The sequence below is a fragment of the Lepidochelys olivacea genome (assembly GCF_965140295.1).
Source record: "Lepidochelys olivacea isolate rLepOli2 genome assembly, chromosome: 6".
NCBI classification, from domain to species: Eukaryota; Metazoa; Chordata; order Testudines; family Cheloniidae; genus Lepidochelys; species Lepidochelys olivacea.
In genome coordinates, this window is record NC_140416.1 from 65,246,135 (window position 1) to 65,265,626 (window position 19,492).

At 45.0% G+C, this 19,492-nt stretch overlaps 2 protein-coding genes across 6 annotated transcripts in view; one reads left to right on the forward strand and one right to left on the reverse strand.

Annotated features, from left to right (window-relative positions):
* Positions 1 to 1,166: 1,166 nt before the first annotated feature.
* Positions 1,167 to 4,772, reverse strand: LOC311521739 (uncharacterized protein). Its single transcript, XM_084630283.1, has 2 exons — positions 4,035 to 4,772; positions 1,167 to 2,165 (listed from the first exon to the last, which is right to left on the reverse strand). The coding sequence occupies exons 1-2, from the start codon at positions 4,489 to 4,491 to the stop codon at positions 1,507 to 1,509; spliced, it is 1,116 nt and encodes a 371-aa protein (XP_084486409.1). The 5' UTR covers positions 4,492 to 4,772; the 3' UTR covers positions 1,167 to 1,506.
* An 11-nt stretch (positions 4,773 to 4,783) lies between these two features.
* CDAN1 (codanin 1) overlaps positions 4,784 to 19,492 on the forward strand; it is a 44,020-nt gene continuing 29,311 nt past the window's right edge. Inside the window, exons 1-8 of one of the 5 annotated variants that reach the window (XM_084630278.1) lie at positions 4,784 to 5,139; positions 11,291 to 12,006; positions 13,249 to 13,302; positions 14,329 to 14,553; positions 15,328 to 15,521; positions 16,052 to 16,171; positions 18,308 to 18,386; positions 18,892 to 19,012. In XM_084630278.1, coding sequence (XP_084486404.1) covers positions 5,044 to 5,139; positions 11,291 to 12,006; positions 13,249 to 13,302; positions 14,329 to 14,553; positions 15,328 to 15,521; positions 16,052 to 16,171; positions 18,308 to 18,386; positions 18,892 to 19,012 — 1,605 coding nt within the window. In that variant the 5' untranslated portion in view covers positions 4,784 to 5,043. Of the gene's footprint in view, positions 5,140 to 5,402; positions 5,706 to 11,290; positions 12,007 to 13,248; positions 13,303 to 14,328; positions 14,554 to 15,327; positions 15,522 to 16,051; positions 16,172 to 18,307; positions 18,387 to 18,891; positions 19,013 to 19,492 lie in introns of those variants that run through there. The other 4 variants (XM_084630280.1, XM_084630276.1, XM_084630277.1 and 1 more) reach the window with 4 other exon arrangements.

The window sequence follows — 19,492 nt, forward strand, 5'->3', positions numbered from 1 at the left end:
GGGATGCTATTTTGGGGCCCTGAGAAAAAATCCTTGCACCACTCCCAACTGCTGAAAGCTGTTGATATCCCCTCAGTTTTATCACAGTTTGAAGCAAAGGGCTTCATCATCTCCTTAAAGTGCAGTACTGCTGTCACAACTGATGGTAAAAATGATGTCTTACTTAACAAAGCCACATGGTTTCTTAGCTAGGAGAGGGGGAGCTGGACTCTGTGGGTATCTGTACAGAGCAGGCATACATACAAGTCGCAATGCAAAAATCAGACTTTTGTTCTTTCTATCAGGAGAAGTAATGGTTCTCCTTGGCTCTTATTTTCTCCAGGGGTGGCATTTAGGAATTGTTTTCTCCTCAGACTCTCCTTGCTCCCATCCTCTCTTCCTTCAGGATGTAGTATGGAACTATCTTTTTCTTCCATGTTTGTAAAGTTCCCAGCACAATGTGGTCCTGATCCATGACTGGGGTTCCTAAGTGCTATGATATAAATCATGATAAGGAATGGAAGATCTTCTAACACTTCCACCCAAACAGAGGCCCAGCACATGAACTCTTTCAAGAGCCAGGAGAGAGAACTTGCTCTGCCCCAGGCTAAGCCAAACCCTAACTAGTATACTGAGTAGCAAGTCTGTCAGTTCTGGACAATATAGGACATGGGTTTCTCTTCTACCTCTTTCAAATGGTGTGACATTTGTCCCCAGAAAGCATGCTGGCTCTGTTGAAGACAGAACCTGGTGCTAAGCTATACCAGCAAAGATTGTTCCATATTGAGAGCCGGCATCATTCACCAGAAATGAATTTTTTTGCTATATTTCTCTTTTTAAAAAATTATGTGACAAATAACACCCTCCACTTTCATTGCAGTTAAGCAAAATGCTTCTGCATCTGAAGAGCTGGAAATAAACAGTGACCAGATGGATCAATGCTGGATGAAATCTGAGCAGCACATTCATGGATCAGCGGCTCTGTGGCCTAGTTCTATCCCATCCCCTGAGGAGGTAAAGTTGCCAAACTCTTGGGATACCTTGCACAGACCAGATTTTTTTTTTTAAAGTCTTTTTTAAAATACAATAAAAATAGCAGATACTAAATTTAAAGTAAGCTATTTTTACAGTTTGGTTTTAAAAAAATACACAACTTGTGTAACTAACAGATTCTGCTTCTGTTATTCAATAACTGTAACATTACCCTACTCCATCATACCTTTTATGTTCAAAAAGTCACATTAACCCAAAGAGGATACAGACAAGAGTCTTAGTCAAAATAAATTTGATTTTTTTTTTTGAAAGAAGACGGTGAAGAAAACAGAAGAGAGACATTAACCAACTGCAACAGTTAGTGTTAACAAATTGGAGATTGGTAGTTAGTGTCAAATGCCACCTAATGTGAAACTTTCCCCACTGGGGAAAAAAAAGCAGGAGGCAAGTCCAATTTGCTCCATTATAGTCAGAGGCTGGAGCAGAGCATACAACAGTACCGCTAACATCAGTCACTTTACATATATTCAAGTTTTACACATCTGCAAAACAGAAATAGTAGCAGCCATTTGGATGTTCTTTCTTAATGGTTCTCAGGGGTGGTCTAGGAAATTCCGAAGGGCCTGGTTCTTGAGACATAGAGCTGGAACTGCAGCTACTGCTTCTGCTGCTACTTCCAGCCACCTGTGCTCTGCCTCTGTCCTCAGCTGGGGAGATCTGGGGAGACCCAGGACTCAGGTACCCTGCTGTGGTCTGAGTAGAGGTGGTGGCATAGGTGGCTGGGCCAGTGTTGTTTTTCACATAAACATTTTTGATAGCCACCAATGTGTGTGCCATAATACTGAGGCTGTTGCTGAGATCTTGCATGCCTTGCTGCAGCAGCCGAAGGTTGTGGTTGACACTGTCAAAGCCAGACTGGATCACCTGCATCTGGTTCTGCTGGATCTGCATTAGGTCCTCTTCCGTAATTTCATTTTGGTCTGTCTGAGACCGGCCTTTTGTTTTGGCTTTTACTTTCCCAGACAAACCACTCCCAGCTGTTCCCAGAAAGGGCAGTTGCTCCTGGCTAGGTGGAACCACAGCCATGTCCTCAGAACTTTCTTCTGGCTCCACTACCTTCACTACTATTTCCTCTTTTAAGTTCATCTTCTCAAGACAGGGTTGGTGGGATGGACCAGGATCATCTGTAAACCCTAAAAGGGCAGAGAGGAGGGAAAAAAACAAAACAGAAACAGGAGTCAACAGACTTCATTATCTCTGTGGTCACTCAAACCTCTGCCTGCCCAGTGAGCACGATTGGCATTTACGTGGTAGTTAATACTTCTGCTGTCAAGACCCTATAATGATGACTTGTACTGTATTATCCCCTACACTTGTAGCATAGATATCTCCTTTAGTAGGAAAAAATATTGAAACATGCTCACTGTAAATGACATAACTGAGTGATGCAAATCTCAGATTAAAATCACTCACTCCCCAATAGACCAGCCAAAAGCATTTGCTACAGAAGAGATTAAGTTCATTCCAAGCTCTTATTTTCCTTTCTCCCAGCTCAGCACAAGAAACCAGTATCTGCAAGGCAGAAATAAGTGACATCCTATCTGAATTGCTCCTCCTTGCCTGAAGTAAGATTCATTGCACTAAAGCTCATACCTTGCAGACCCATGCACAACAGGGTGTAATTTACCCATTGGCTGCAGTTTACAAAGGCTGGAATTTGCATGGTGGAATGCTTTCTTGTGAGTGGAAGGAATGATCCAAATTTGCACATGTGCAGGTGGGTCTAATGCCCCACATCCACGATATGTCTGTTCACTTTTCACGACCTATCATGCAAAACCTGCCAACAGTTGAGCATCTATGTGATTTAGGTGAGGAGGAAACCACCATAAGCAGAAATTATTTTGAAAAAAATGGGTTTGTTGTACAGTAGAGCATCCTTAACTTGAACACAACTGGGACCTCTGGTGAATCAGCAAGTAAGTGAAGACTTTTATTGTTGAAGACAAGGATCTGCTTCTCAAATCATGCTGTGTTCTTTTCTTCTCAACTATAATTACTAGTGACTTGATACTTTATACAGTCTAACCATAAGGCCACATAGTGTTCTATGAGGGTTTCTTTACTCTTTGAAGCACAGAATGAGAAGGCAAACGGATACTGCTTAAGACCCTGATCCTTACATTGCTTACCTTGACTATTAAGAGTACTCCCACTGAAATCAGTGGGACACCTCACAGGAATAAAGTTAAGCAGGTAAATAAGTATATGCAACATCAGAGATTAACAATGCACTTTGCAGCTAGATATGATGAACATGAGACACACAGATTTAACACGAATAAAGATCCCCCATAATGTAAATTAATTTTTCACATAAACAAGATATACATCATGGCCCATAAAACACTGGAAGAGGAGGGCCTCACTGGCACAGAGACTGGCATAAGCAAGCACAAGAAGCTTCAAGCCCAAGGCTGCCTGGGGTAAGTCCCTCTTACATCTATGTCATTTGTACATTACACCACTGTCATGTGAGTAAACAGGAGTTGTGTGTGTGTGGGGGGGTGCTCAGTGCTGCTCTGAATCTGTCTCTCAGAATGCACCTCAAGGACAGGCTGCAAACCAACATCTACCAGTGCTTAAAGCGGGGGAAGGAGTCACACCGAGTCACCCGCAGGGCAAAAAAAATCATCATCAAGAATGAACTGGGTCACTGCGGGGGGGCCTGGCAGGAAGCTGCATTTTACCAAAACTGCTGCTCCCCGCTGATGAGAGGAGCCCCCTTTCAGCGCCGAACGGGGGGAAAGACGCACAAGGCCGCCCCCGCCCGCCAGTACGGAGCCCTCCGGGCGCTGCACAGAGGCTGAGCTGGCCCCTCTGCGGGAGGGATGACCCGCTCTTCTGCTCCAGTGACCTGGCGGGGCTAATTCCCCGGCTCCATGGCAACGCCGACTCCCGCCGCGCCGGAGGCCCAGACCAGCGGGGAGGGGAAGCAGAAGCCGAGACCGGGCGCGGGGCGCATAGGGGCCCGCTCCCCCCCCACCAGCCCCGGAGCTCACCGAGGTCCACCACGGAGGCTCCGGGCAGATCCAGCGTGTCGATTCCGCCCACGATGGGCACGGCCTCGGCGGGGCCGAGCGCGGAGCCGTAGGCGCGCTGGTGGTCGGGCTGCGGGCCGGGCTGGGGCATCTCCTCCGTGCACAGCAGCAGGCCGAGCCCGCCGGAGTGGCCGGCGGGGCCGCAGCCCTGCGAGAGGCGACAGAGCTTGCTGCGGTCGCGCCGCTTCAGATCCCTCCAGCGCTTCTTGAGATCCTCCACGTCGCGGGGGCAGGCGGCCACCGGGTTCACCTTGTGCCGGATCAGCTCCCAGACCCGCCGCTTCTGGCCCGGGGAGGCGCGGCCCGGCCCCGCTGCGAACAGCATCTGCTCGTGCTTCAGCACCTGCTCGATCAGCACCTCGGTCTCCGCCTCGTTGAAATTGGCTTTGCGCCGCTTGGGCGAGTCCTCGGCCATCATCCTCCCCGGCGGGCGGGGCCCGCGGGCCGCCCCGATCGCCGCGCGGCCGCCGCTAGGCCACAGCCCGGGCCCTGCTCGGCAGACCAACGCCGCGCACGAAAGCGAGGGACGCGCAAGCCCCCGGCGCAGGCGCCCCGCGCCCCGCTTGTTGACATGGGGAGAGGGCGGGAGCCGGTGTCCGGGCGGCCCCGCCCCGCGCAGGGGAGCCGGCGCGCGCCGCTCCCGAATGGGTATCCCAGCTGAGACTCGCGTCCGCCCGACTTGCTCCCGCCCACCACGGGCACTGAGCGTTCTAGCCCCGCCCCTTTCCGCCGTCACAACCACACCCCACGGCGCAAATCTGATCCCAGTCCTCCCCTAGCCGAGGCTCGGTGGGCGAGTAGCGGCGCTGTCCTCGCCCACGTGGTACAGCATTCTAGCCCCACCCACAGCTGGTGTGACCCGCGCTTGGGGGACAGGCGGGGTCTGCCTCCCCCCCCCCCCGCCGCAGCCGCTCTTGTCCGCGCGCCGCGACGTGCGTTGTGCGCCTGCTCGGCGGGCGGGCGGCCGGGGATGGCGGCTGTTTTGGAGCTGGTGCTGCGGGAGGAGGTGGCGCCCGGCGCCGTGGTGCGGTGGCTCGACCACGGCCCCCGCCACCGCCCAGCCGAGGTAACGCGCAGCCCAGCACCGTTGTGTGGCGCTGCTCCGCCCTCAGCCCGGCAGCGGGGCGCCGGGGCCTGCTGCAGCCCGGACTCCCCGCCCCGGGCGGGCCAGCGTCTTGGGCTGCAGCCGGGCTGCCCCGCGGCGGCCTCTGGGCCGCACGCCCAGCCCGCCGCTCGCCGGGGCGCCGCTCGCCTGGGCACGGAGGGCTGGTCCCGGGGGCTGCAGGGCTCCCTCCCTCCGCACTCGGGCCCGAGCGCGCCGCCCTAAGCCCCGGCCTGCGTCCAGGCGTGCCGGGCGCAGCGTCACTAGAGGGCAGGAAACCTCGTGTCGTGCTCGGCACGGATCTGAGGGGAGCCCGGGCAGCCGGCGGGCCAAGGCCGAGGCTCTCCGCGGCGCAGGGCAGCCCACGAAGTTGGCGCCCCGGTGCTGGGCCCTGGAGGTGGTCAGTGCTTACAGCGAGCTGGAGGAAAACAATGGGGGAGGAGCAGCAGCGGCGCTGGTAAAGAAGTGCTTGGGGCGTGTCCCTCCTCAGCGGCCCAGCCCCACGAATGCCGACACAAATAAAGTGCCAGGTGTGTGTGATCCTTTGCGGCCTCCCCATCCCCCCCGCTTTTAGCCCTGCCCGTAGTTTCCATGAGCCGTGCTCCTGTGTTAAGAGAAGAGTAGCTAAAGTTACGGTTTACGTTAATTAGGTACAGCTTTTTATTTTTTTTTTCTGGCAGTTTGCAAGCCCTTGGTGTGACCCACAACACTGCTTGGTGGTTGTTTTGGTCTGTAGCCGCTGAGGAAGGCTTGGCCGGGTGAAAACTTAGCTGGGTGTCCAGATAAACTCAGCCTGAGCTACATATCCAAGTGTATTTACAGAACACTCGCCGAATTCTCTTGTAGTCCTGAAATGTGGCTATCGCTGTAGTTTGTGAGCTCCATCTGCTGGTTTTGCAGCAAGCTGTTATCAAACGCTATTTTAAAGAGACAGTCTATTAACACCCTCTCATCAACCTGATAAGTTAAGTGAGATTTAGCTTGATTATTACTTGAATAGGAGACTTCCAAAGAAATCCAGGATGCTGCAGGAAGAGAGTGGCGGTTTCATAGCAAAAAGAAAAGGAGTACTTGTGGCACCTTAGAGACTAACCAATTTATTTGAGCATCGGATGCCGATGAAGTGAGCTGTAGCTCATGAAAGCTTATGCTCAAATAAATTGGTTAGTCTCTAAGGTGCCACAAGTACTCCTTTTCTTTTTGTGAATACAGACTAACACGGCTGTTACTCTAAAAGTTTCATAGCACTGATCCTTCTGGGTTAGTCCTGAGTAATTGCTCCAGTGGAGTACTTGTGGGTACTGTGCTGTGGTCAGTGCTGTCTCATACATGAGATTTAAAATGCTTCATTAAAATCTCTTGGCATTTTTCATAAGTTAGAGGTGGTAAACACTATTTTTACCAAAGGCCACCTCAGGTAATTACACTATTTCTCTTAGCTTCCTGTCTAAAACTGTATAGCATTTAGTTGTATAGCATTGCTGCTGAGCAGGTATCACTTTCTAATGCATCAGTTATTGTGAATCAAGGAGTAGCTGAATTTACGTTTGTGATGTGTTTGGAGTCTTTTTGGGAAGAAAAGTGCTGTATAAATCAGGGTGGATTTGATTTAAATCACTAGTCAGGAAGACACTATTTAATCATGGATTTCTACATAAAAGTGCATTCTTGGTTGTTAAAACCTTAATACATATTCTTCACAACTCAGAGATAGATGTTGGTTTCATTTTTAGAAGGTACACACTATACATTTTTAAAGTGATTTATTTTGAAAACTTTCCAGATTAGTTTTACAGCTATATCATAAATGAAATAACCAATCATTCATTTTATCAAAGATAATTGAAGCTGATATTTATGAAGTCCTTGGGAGGTGAACTATCTCCAATTCAACAGGTTAATCATTAATATTTGGAGGATTTTCCTGCCATGCTGTATTAAGAGGAGAACATCACCAAACAGACATTTAAATTGTTTTATTTAACTAAAACATCACATTATGTATTCTGGATTTTTTTCTTCAACAACAAACATAATATTTTAACAAAACAAGCATTTGAATTTTTGAATTTAGTTAAACATTAAAGTTTTTTAAAATCAGGTTTGTTTTGTTAAAATTATTTTTATCTAAAATAGTTAAATTAAATTTAAAAAACAAAAATTCAGTAGACTATGTCAGCCAGGTCAACATGAGAAACTTAAAATATGGGCTTCTGCAGCTAACTCAGTCATCTTCATTTTCCTGTTTATTGATAATCTGGAAAAGAAAAACAAGCTTTCTTGCTTTTTCAGGTCCCAAATGATTTCTCAATTTGTAATGAATTAGTCCAAAGGAAGAAAATATTCTTTTAACAGCAGTAGCTGCTTCTGCTGGTGTAGAAAGTGAGATTATCGCTTCAACAGTCTCTGATTCAAAGTGCTTAAGTGACCTCCACCAGTTCACTGGTGTGACTTTCTTTAAAACATCAGCAAACATATATTTCTTGAATGGTTCTAATTCCCAAACTGGGTCTCTTTTACGGCCTGCTGCCATTATTTAAAAACATTTTTGCTGTTAACAAGCATGTTCTCTCTGGAGACACACATCCACAGTTTGAGAACTGCAGAACTAAGCATCTCTGATGTTTATCTTCTAGACTGAGCACTGAGTCCCACTGGATAGATAGAAAGATTAACCTAAATCTGACACCCCATAAAATTGGGTCCCTAATCCATGAACTATTGGAACTCATTTACAAAACTTTTTTTAAACATTACATGAATTTATAATCCCTATTCCATGATATATCTTTGAACTATAATGTATCTTAATTAAAACTATCTTTAGATAGGTTTTTTTCCTCAAAAAGCATTGTATCAAAAAATCCAATTTAAATCTGTTTTTGATTTAAAAAAAATCATTGATTTTTATCCACCCTGATATAAATGTAGTTTAATTATGTGATTGTAAATAAAAGGAGACACTATGGGAGAATAATCTATATCCTGTGGAAAAGAGGTCAAATCAAAAGATACTCACTGCAGTTTTGAAGAGGAGAAGAAGGAAAAAAAAAAAAAGCAAAGGGAAAGAGATAAAATTGAGGTATATTGTGAAGTCATTGTCGGTGCAGCTTTGCCAGCTAGAAGAATATTGCTTAAAAGGGAGATTTGAGGTCTAGATGCACTGAACTAGGAATCAGGAGACCTGGATTCTGTCCCTGGCTCTCCCACTGCCTTGCTGTGTCATCTTGGGCAAATCATTTAATCTCTTGTCTTTTTCCTCGTACTTTTCTATTTGGGGCAGGAATGTCGTCTTGTATGTGTAGAGGGCCTAGTAGTGAGTCTTGGTTGGGGCCTCTTGGTTCTGTTGGAATACAAATAATAAATAAACGTTGGTTGTGAGCGATTGTGTTTTGGGGATTGTATTTGAAAACTGGCTTTGCACGTTATAGCATTTTCTGCTTAAGGACTTCAATGTGCTTTACAAATATTAACTAACCCTTACAGCTGTCTCACTCATTAGGACACTACCCCTATGAGGTAGACAAGTAATATTCGTATTTTCATAGATTTTTAAGGCCAGAAGAGAGGATTCAATCATTTCATCTGACCTCCTGTATATAACACAGACCTTAGAATTTCACCCAGTTACTCTTGCATTGTGAGTTCATTTTACAGGTGGGAAACCTGATCGTTTGACAGGGTAACTGTCTTGGTGAAATGTGAAGTCCTAGAATACATCAGGTGTGGTATTTCCAGTAGAGAGAGGGAAGTGTTAATATCCTTATAAGGTACTGGTGACACCTCATCTGAAATATTGTGTGCAGTTCTTGTCTCCCATGTTTAAGAAAGATGAATTCAAACTAGAACAGGTGCAGAGAAGGGCTCTAGGATGATCAGAGGAAGGGAAAACCTACCTTATGAGAAGAGACTTGAGGAGCTTGGCTTGTTTAGCCTAACCAAATGAAGGCTGAGAGGAGATATGATCTCTATACATACGTCAGGGATAAATACCAGGGAGGGTGAGGAGTTAAGTGCCAGTGTTGACCCAAGAACAAATGAGTATAAATTGGTCATCAACAAGTTTAGGCTTGAAATTAGATGAAGCACAGGCACGGACTTGGTGATTTCCCCGGGGAGAGCTCGACCTCCCCGCTCTGCCCCAGACCCCACTGAGCACCCACTTTTTTTTTTTTTTTGGTGGATGCTCTAGCCCAAGAGCTGGCACCTATGAGATGAAGTGAAGGAGGAGTGAAGTTCTGAAGCAGCCTTCCGGTGGAGAGGGTAGTAAACCTAACTGGTTTCAAGGCGGAGCGTAAGTTTATGGTGAAGGGGATGGTATGAGACTGCTTACAATGGCTCATGGCCCATCTGTGACTGCTAGTAACAAATATCCCCATTGTTCAGAGATGGGACTAACTAGATGGGGAGGACTCACAATTGCTACAGAGAATTCTTTCCCAGGTGTCTTGCTGATATGCTCATGGTTCAACTGATTGCCATATTTGGATTTGGGAAGGAATTTTCCCCTAGCTCAGATTGACAGAGACCCTGTTGGATTTTTGCCTTCCTCTGCAGCATGAGGCACAGGTCACTTGCTGGTTTGAATAGAGTAAATGGTGGATTCTGTGTAACTTGAAGTCTTTAAGTGATTACTTGAGGATATCAGTAACTAAGTCAGAGGTTATGGATCTATTACAGGAGTGGGTGGTGAGGTTCTGTGTCCTATGGTGTGTGGGAGGTCAGACTAGATGATCACAATGGATGCTTCTGGCCTTAATATCTGAGTCTAAGGGCATTTAGCAAGTCTGCATCAGAGCTGATAAAAATCTAGGTCTGTTGACTCAGTTTTGTGCTCTAACAAGTAGAGACACTTTTGGAAAACAATGAACAGTGGAAAAGCACAGAGAGACTTTACAGATTTTTCTTACTTGAGCTGGAAACTGAAATTCATTTGCATTCTCAGCCAAATCTCCTGGCATGTGCTCCTTGAAGGGCACATATATGAAGCAAAGGAAGATAGTAGTTCCATTGCCGTCTTTCTTAAGAAAAAGTTCCATAAAAATAAAGTACTTGCTGTCTTCTGCATTTCCTGCTTTCCATTTCACCAGGGTCTCACTTAGGGAAACAAAGCGTTTCCTCTTTGGATAAAGCCTAAGAGAGGAGAGCATAAGGCCTAAGAGAGGAGAGCACAAGTATGACAATGTGGTTGCCAGGTCTCAGTACAAAAAAGAATTAGTATCCAAGAGAGTTCTTCTGGCAGTCTGTCAAACTTTGCCTAGTTCTATTGTGAGGAAAATAGAAATGTGATGCACTGAAAGAGCAGTGCGACTTTTTTTTACACTGCATACAAGGTTTTACAGTATTATAATAATTTTAAAAAGCTGATGGTAGAATTCTCAGATAATTTACAGATCCTTTTAAGGATTATGTTCCCATGAAGATTTAAAATCTTATATATTATTGTCGCATTTTTATTTAGCTTTCTTGAATATTAGTTTTATGCATCATAAAAGTTGCCGCATAATATATTTGGAGCTCTGTGGTCTCACAAGTGAATAATATGACTTCATTAAAATGTAGTAAGAGCTTTTCTCTTCTGTTGTGTCTTGCACATGAGGATCTCAAAGCATTATATAAATAATCATTTATTTTTGGAGCACCTCCTGAGGAAGTAGATGGTATTAGTAGGTAACTGGAGCACAGAGAAGCTACAGGCTTAATAAATTGTCCACTAATTTTGTTTGCGTCAATTTTTGGTGCCCTACTTGAAACATTTTAAAGGGGCCTGCTTTTGAGGTGCTGATCACCCTCAGCTCTCAATGACTCTAGCACCTACCACTGCACCTAAGCATTTCTGTAAGACAGGCCCCAATGGTTTCCAGCTGGGAAGGCAAAATTAGTGGCTACTTTTGAAAAGTTGGGCCTGAGGAATAATTGTCAGACTAGGGAATTCTGTAGAACCAAGAACTCCTGAATCTGTTCCTTGCTGTAACTACTAGAGACACTCCCTCAACTTAAAAGTATTAGAATCCATGATGATGGTGAATTCGTGCCCAGTATTTGAGAGAGAGAGAAACAGATTGGAGTAAGTCTACGGGTATCTTTATTAATGTTTTGTTTTCTTTCCTTGCAGGAGAACCATGTCCATGACAAGCTGGTACCTCATAAGTTGCTTCAGAAAGACTTTGTGCCTTTCCTGTTGAATTTTTTAAGGGAACAGACTAGTCAGATCTTGACCAATGGGCCCTCTACCCCTGCTAAAACCCCAAATTCTAAGACCCTCAGGAGCTCAGCTAGCCATGGGAACCAAAAGTCAGGGTCAGAAAGGAGGATAGGCAACTCAGCAGGGTCATGCAGCAGCCGAATGCAGCTCTTTCCCCAGAGGACCCCTGCTAGCTCCTGTACCCCAGGTGCTAGTTTTCCCTCTTCTGCTGCATCAAGTGGCTCTTCTGCCTTTACTGGGTCAAGCTTGTCTGGCCCCGGCAGTGATTTCCCCAGCACCAGCCCAAGCTTTGGTTGCAGCCCTGTGTTCAACCACAGTGAGAAACGTTCATCTCAGAAGGTCAATTTGGGCAGCTTCCTTATGCCCGCACCAGATGTCCAGCCAGTGAGGCGAGGCAGAAGAAAAGGCAACAGTTCTGCCAATGCCACTGGCCGGCAAGTGGCTCGGGACCTAGGGCGAAGCCTCACTGAAGAGGAGGATGGGAAGGGTGACAGCACATCGTTGAGTGGCGGGAGGAGGAAACGGAGTGAGGTGGGTCCTACCTCAGCCAATTCCCCACCTGATCAGCTGAACCTCAACAACTTGGAGGAGTTCCCACCCATGAGTGCTGCTTCTGGCTTGACAAAGTAAGAGCAAGTCTTCCTTGTTGCACTCTTATTTTTCTGATCGTGCTGGCAGCATTGAGTACTGCAGGTTATTTCTTGGGAGCAGCTGACACTGTTATCTCACAGGTAATAATATATAGATGGTCTTATAACTGTCTCAGTTATGAATGTTTTGTAATAGATTGCAGGTTAGGGGGCTGTTGCTATGCTGTGCAGTCTGTGTTTTTCAACTCACCATGCTTCCTTCTCCCCAGTATCCTTCTGAGTCTCCTCTAGGGGCTCATTTTCATTGGGAAATCTTACCATTAAACAGAGTTGTGAAGAGTTGAGACAGTGGTGATATGATGCTGAGCACACCTTTGTCCTTGTTTGCCATGATCAGTGAGTCACAGTCAGTCAGCATTATCTTGACTCTACAGTTGTATTTAAACATGATAGGATTTTATACTGAGGGTAAGCCCTAAGTGTCTCCTCTACTTTGCTGCGGCTGTCTGGAACGGCTGCCAGGATGGCAAACAGGCATTCTGCGACCTCTGGTGGCAACAGCATTGGCAGGTGAGGCATCATGTCCTCTGGCTCTGTGGTGCCAGTTAGAGGGAAATGGGTCTCCTGTGGTAATGGGCTGGGTAGATGGTTGACATGTGGGTTCTGTTTAGTTCTTGAAGTGCATGAGTTTCCCCTGGTTGCTTATGATTTTTTCTAGCTGGGCTGGCGAAGGGCGCAGCTCTTCCTCGTGGTACATGCTGTTGGTCTCTCTCTCTTTTTTAAATGAAACCTAAGATTCACTGCTAGGTCTCAATAAAGGAGAAATCAGGCCCCTTTAAGGTCTCATGTTTGCCACCTAAAATTACTTCTGAAAATTTAGGTCATGGCAATCTGCAGGAATCTGAAGGATGTGTGATTCTGAAAGTCCTCTTCAGATCAAGGCAGGGGCTTCTGCGGTTAGACTTAGCTGAATGTAATGTAGGTCTGGTCCACTAATCTTACCCACCTTAACTCTCCTTCCCTTTAGTAGACCTCAGAGTTCATAGGTTCAGAATTCCTAATAGATGCTACAGTAGCTGATGCACAGCTCTCCATAACACAAGGTAGGCTACCAGAGTTCTCTTCCTGTGAATCAGTGATCTTTCTACCTGCTCTCTGTCCAGGATGTATAGTTACGGTTGAATCTGTACTTAGCAATTCCTGTTAGGCCTGGTCTACACTGAGGTAATATTCATTTTCTCTCTCTCCTTCCTCCCACCCCCATTAACCACCTTTCAGGGAGAGTCAAGCTTCTGCTGCTTGGTCTGTGCAGTGGCACCAACCAGTTCTAAAGTGAGTTAATTGAAGTGATTTTAGAGCTGGTTAGAACTCTTGGTTCTCCTGAGAAATAGGGTCCCACATGGAGGGTGGGGATTTAAAGATGGGAAATCCTTATGATGCTCTGTGAGATGGCTTTGACCTGCAGGATATAATGCATTTCCATCACAAGCAGTAAGTTTCAAATTGCAGAGTATGTGACTGATGTGAAAAGTGTGAGGAGATGAGTCAAATATAAGACTGGAAGTAACAGTATAAGGTAAGGTCCCTAGCAGCTAACATGTAGCAGGCAGCAGATTCATTGGGAAAAGAGATGTCAGTTGTAGAACACTGATTTTATCATCATTTCTACATTTTGTTTAAAATGACATATTACTGTTCTATGGAGCCTTTTCCCCAAGAATCTTACAGCACTTTACAAATCTTATGCCTCATGTCACCCTTGTGAGGTGGGTAAGCAATATTATATGGATAGATAAACTGAGGCGCAGAGAGATTAGGATTTGTACAGGTTACAAAGCAGGTTGGTGGCAGAGGCAAGAATAGAAATCTGGGAGTCCTGACTTGTAGTGGCCAAAGAGGGTCACTGGGTCATGCTTTCATGAACATTTTGGGACTATATGATGAACTGATGAGCAGCCAGAACTTGGTATGTCCTAAGTTAGCAGTCTGACAATGTAGGACAGGTGGGGTAGATAAGTTGAGTAATATCCATGTTTTTCATCCATTTTCCCCCATAGTGATCATAGTTAATTTTAAGTCACAGCAGTGGAGTAGCAGGAAATACATTGTACTTCATCAGGATCGTTGAAGTCTATATTTGTAGGATGTACCCACTCTTTGTCTAGTGGCCCGGGGCAAAATCAGCTACCCTGCCAGATGCAATTACAGTTGCACTGTATCTTGATTCTCTCTTTCCTTATCAATTTTACATTGGCATCAAAATTCTCTGAAAGAGTTTGATGGATTTGACTGCTATTTTCTCTCTTGACGATCTGTTTATACTTCATTTAAGTGAAAGCCTCTCTTAAATTGTTTCAGCAAAAGCAAGCCATCAAGACGAATCAACCCAACTCCAGTGAGTGCTGAGCGCTCCCACTCAAAACCTAAGATGTGTTTCACTTCCACGCCAGTCAGCCAGTCTCCAGCTGCTCGGTTTCCGTCTGGGACCTGTCTTGAGACCTTTGCTGCCATCCAGGAAGGGAACGTTACCTCCATCAGAGGGAGCAGCCTTCAAGAGGAGAGGGAGATGCTGAAGAAAGAAAGGTACAGTATGAACAGGGATGGGGACACATCTGCAGGGGTTCATACTGCTCCCTTTATTAGGAAATTGCCAATAAGAAGCTGTAAATTAACAGAAAATATCCAGACAAGATAATAGTTGTTTGATTAAAAAAATTGACCTAAAAGCAGATGAGATGAAAATGAATGTAGTATCAGACTAACAAGTTTTCAAATTCAGCCTTCACTCTTCACTTAAAGATGTGCTTCTACTCTGCAAAGCGACTCTGGCATCATATTGGTCCTGAATTTATTGTATTTCAGTTACTCCTTATTGCATTAATGCAAAGTTCTGTGGGTCAGACTGTACTCTCAAGCATACTTATGTAATACCATTGTCTTCAGATGATGCTCTGTTTTACCTATGCAAACCTGCTGAAAGCTAGTAGGGTGCACACAGGTGTAATGCGATAACTATCACCCCCTTTTAGGAAATGGAAAGCTATAGGACAGAGAGGTTGAGTGACTTGCCTGAGGTCACACTCTGAGCCATGGCAGATTTAGAATTCGAACCCAGTTCTCTTGAATTCCAGTTCTGTGCCTTAACCACAAGACACTATTTTGTCATTAGGCAGAAAATGGATGAATTAAGTAATTTAACCCATCTCCTGTGTAGAAACTGCATTAGATTCTGTAAATGTTGTGATCAATTCTTGTAGGAATCCCAGAAAACCATACACCAAAGAAGAAAACTTCCTGTGTTGAATGTGGTGTGTGTCATCTTCAGTTCCTCTGTAAGTCATTGACTTTGAATTTCAGATGCAAGTTGCTGCACCAAACATGTTCTCCTGCAGGCCTGTCTCTGGATCCCAGTACACCTACCAAGCCTAATTACAGTTGGAGTGGAAGCCTCGCTACTGATGGTCAACTAGTGACCTCTGCAGATCTCAGTAAAGTTTCCTGCAAGAAACAGCTGGAACAGCTGGCTCAGCTCTATTCATCTTGTATAGCAGGTAAAGAACTGGGAGTAGTGAGATGACTATGGTGTGGAATATCTTCTTTAAATACTTACTATTTCCAGAGTGCACCCATGACTTATAATACAAGTGAGTGCTGCCTGGAAAAATAAACAGAGACCTCCCTCCTACTCAAGAGTATATCCACCCCTAACTGGACAGAAGTCTAGAAAATGAGATGGGCCCTACACAATTCCCTGAACCCCTCAGCAGACTCAAACTGTATTGGCCCAACTGGAAAAGTGAATATTAGAGGCCAGGACTATTCCCTGACAATGCTCATTAGGTTGAAGTGGTTTATAAGATGTTTTAAGCTGTTACCCATGGTTTAACTTTTGGGGGAATGGAGGTAAAACACTTTCTATAATGCACCTACCCAAATGCGCATGGCTGCATATCAGCATTGTTGAGTCCTGTATGGATCAGCTGAGACTATAAGCTTGAGATTTGATTATCTTTGTTATCTTGATTTATTAACGTAGACTAATGCTGAGTGTTTAGCCATTTTATGTCACTTCCTCTTCCAGAAAACCTGGTTCCAAATATTTTCCTGGAGCTCTTCTTTGTCCTGCAGCTGCTAACATCCAAGGGAACAACTTCTTCGGAAGATGGTGAGAATGACATGGAATTCAATCAAGGATGTAAAGGTCAGCAATGCTCTTGAATGGAGACTAGGTTGTTCCCAGGCCTGGTAATGGGATACAGAGCATATCGTCTCTGATTCACGGGGTTCAAATCGAGCTTCAGGGAATTAGTGACCAAAAGTCATTACACTGAAGACTTCTGAGGCTTGCATGAAGTGAATTAGCATGTCTCAGTGAGTGGTGTAGAATATGGCATTCAGGTAGTGAACAAATAAAGAACCCTAAAAGCTTAGTTTACTACAAAAAGACGAGTGTCTACCCTTGATCTTGTATAACCCTCCTTTTGATATCAGGGAATGTTCCACTATGGAGTGAAGGGGGTATTTAGCCTGAAGCCTATAGACCAGGCCGCCAAATTAGTTTGATATTTGGAATGAATAGGTGTTTTATAATCTAATAGGCTATTGAAAACCAGGTTATGGTAACTCACTGTTATTGTCTAAGAACTCCATATTTACCCACTAAAATGAATTTTCAGAGAGAAGAGTGATTCACCAGATTTCCTCCTCCCATCAGTTCCTTCAAACCCAGAAATACCGTTGAACCCATTGTAAGTTTAAGGTCTAATTCTGCCTAGGGAGACATGTGCAATTCCCATCAGTGGGAGTTGTACACAGGTTTATGGCAAATTTGGACCTTACACTAAGCTAGTCAGTAGCTTGATTTCTGGATAAGGTGTACAAGAGTGACTTCCAGCTGAGAATAGCTCCTGGTGTCTGTTAGAAAAACGCTCCATTTTTGGCTGCTGTTATTGTTCCGTGACCTACAGATCCGAAGAACCCCAGTTGGTCTTGACTTCGGTAGCACAGTGCACCCCAGCCGTTGGCTGGAGGAGTCTAATAATTGGTTGTATTTGCTCGACGTTTTGGCGCACAGTTAGCAGTCTGTGGACATAATGCTGCCAATGTGTTCATCCTGTTCCAAATCAGTTTCGACTGATTGTTTCATCAAGGAGGGGATGGGTAGAATCCCATTGATGCTGTCCCAGGAGTCCACATCTGTCTTGTAAGGGCTCACTCCTGCAAGCCCTGTACGTGTCTAACTCCCATTGACGTCAGCGGAAATTCCATTACTTCTAGGATTGACCCTTACGAGAAAAGCAGCCTCTTGTCCAAGGCTGAGATTTAAGGAGTTAACATGAACTCTGATCTAGGTGATTGCCCACGGCTAACTAGGAAAGGTGGATAATTTTGTCAAACAAGAACACTGGTAGTTATACCGATTAAAATAAGAATGGCCAAACTGGATCAGACCATGGTCCATCTAGCCCAGTATCCTGTTTTCCAACAGTGGCTAATGCCAGGTGCTTCAGAGGGAATGAACAGAACAGGTAATTATCAAGTGATCCACCCTGTCACCCATTCCAAGCTTCTGGCAAACAGAGGCTTGGGATACCATCCCTGCCCATCCTGGCTAATAGCGAGTGATGGACCTATCCTCCATGAACTTATCTAGTTCTTTTTTGAACCCTGCTATAGTCTTGGCCTTCACAACATCTTCTGGCAAAGAATTCCACAGGTTGACTGTGTTATATGAAGAAATACTTCCTTTTGTTTGTTTTAAACCTGCTGCCTATTAATTTCATTTGGTGACCCCTAATTCTTGTGTTATGAGGAGGAGTACATAACACTTGCTTATTTACTTTCTCCACACCAGTCATGATTTTATAGACTTCTATCATATCCCCCCCTTAGTTTGTCTCTTTTCCAAGCTGAAAGGTTGCAGTTTTATTAATCTTTTCTCATGTGGAAGCTGTTTCAGAGCCCTAATCATTTTTGTTGCCTTTTTCTGTACCTTTTCCAATTCCAATTATCTTTTTTGAGATGGGGTGACCAGATCTGCACACAATAGTGGCAATCAAATATCAGGCTTCAGGGCAAGCTCCAGATAATTGCCACAGAGATCAGGAAGAAACCTTCCCTCTCATGCAACATTGCACAATTGGCCAACTATGTTAGAATGGGGTCTTTTTAAGGGGGTGTTTTGCCTTCATGTGACATGTCAGGTAATGGGCACTGATGGACCAATGATGTGACTGGGTTTGGTAATTCCTACATCTCTCTCAGTTAATTACTTTAGATTTTTCTATTTAGCTTCTGAATTTTCCACCAATTGTTGTTAAATGCTATTTGTTTTCAGATGCAGTGGAGCGGCAGCATTTTCGAAATGTACACAACTGTGTTTACTTTGCTGTGCAGGTCTTGGATTGTCAGTTTGAGTAAGTTGAACCTTTCTCTTTCTTTGGGTATAGGTGGGTTGTGTGAGTATGAGAGTGGGAGAGAGCGTGCATCTGAATTTCATTGAGGTCATTTTAGGGGCATGGTGTTGAGTAATTTACGCAATGTCACACACTGAGTTAATGACTCAGTTGAATTAGAAAGCCAGGACCTTTCTTTGTGGTGGTCTCTACACCATTATGTTTCAGTGTAAGTGTTCCCACAGGGAAATGGTGGGTTATGAGGTAACACATCCAAACTGCAGTTGGAATTTGGTGGGACTGATGTTTTGCTTCAGATGCCACCAGAACAGGAAAAACTCAGTGGACTTTTTCCTTCATGTCACCTCCGTGTGACTATGGCATTTGCAGTGTGTCCTGTTGATGCCAGTAGGATCCAGATTCCAGGTGGCTAGTGGTTAAACCTGTGTGATTTTTGTAAAATAAGTGTACACTTTATTTAGATTTGCTCCCTCAATGTTGTGTTCTGTGTGTGGTCTCTTTGCAGAATTATTTCTCATTTAGAGAAGGGGACACTGAAACTTTTGGCTGAGAATGAGCGGATTGCATCCTTTTCCCCTGGCTTGCATGAGAGGCTTATGAAAACTTATGAGAGCAGCACAGCCAAGGTAAAAAATGAATAGTCCTTAGAAAGTTGAATGTATGAAATTCCAAGGGGTTCCCAGTAATATGCTTGCCTATCGCTCCCTTGCCACAGTCAGTTTGATGATTAATATCAAATCCTGTTCATCCTGCTCTGGGGCTTCATTTTTCAATTTCTTTGGAGACTATGTTAAAACCACCATTTCCTGTCCAGATTGAGCCTGTGCATTGCTAGGGCCAATGAGCTGTAGCTGGGAATTCCTTTTACTAACTTGTATTGCAGTTAGGATGAAATCCTGACTCCATTGAAGTCTGTGGCCAAACTCCCAGTGAATTCAGGGGGGCCAGGATTTCACTCTTACTCTTTTCCCTGTGGTGAGTCTGGAGGTATGAAGATAGTGGATATGGCACTGGACTGTGACTCCGGAGGCTTATGTTCATTTCACAGCTCTGCTACAAATTTCCTGTGTTGTTTTGGGCAAAACACTTAATCTACTCTGTGCCTC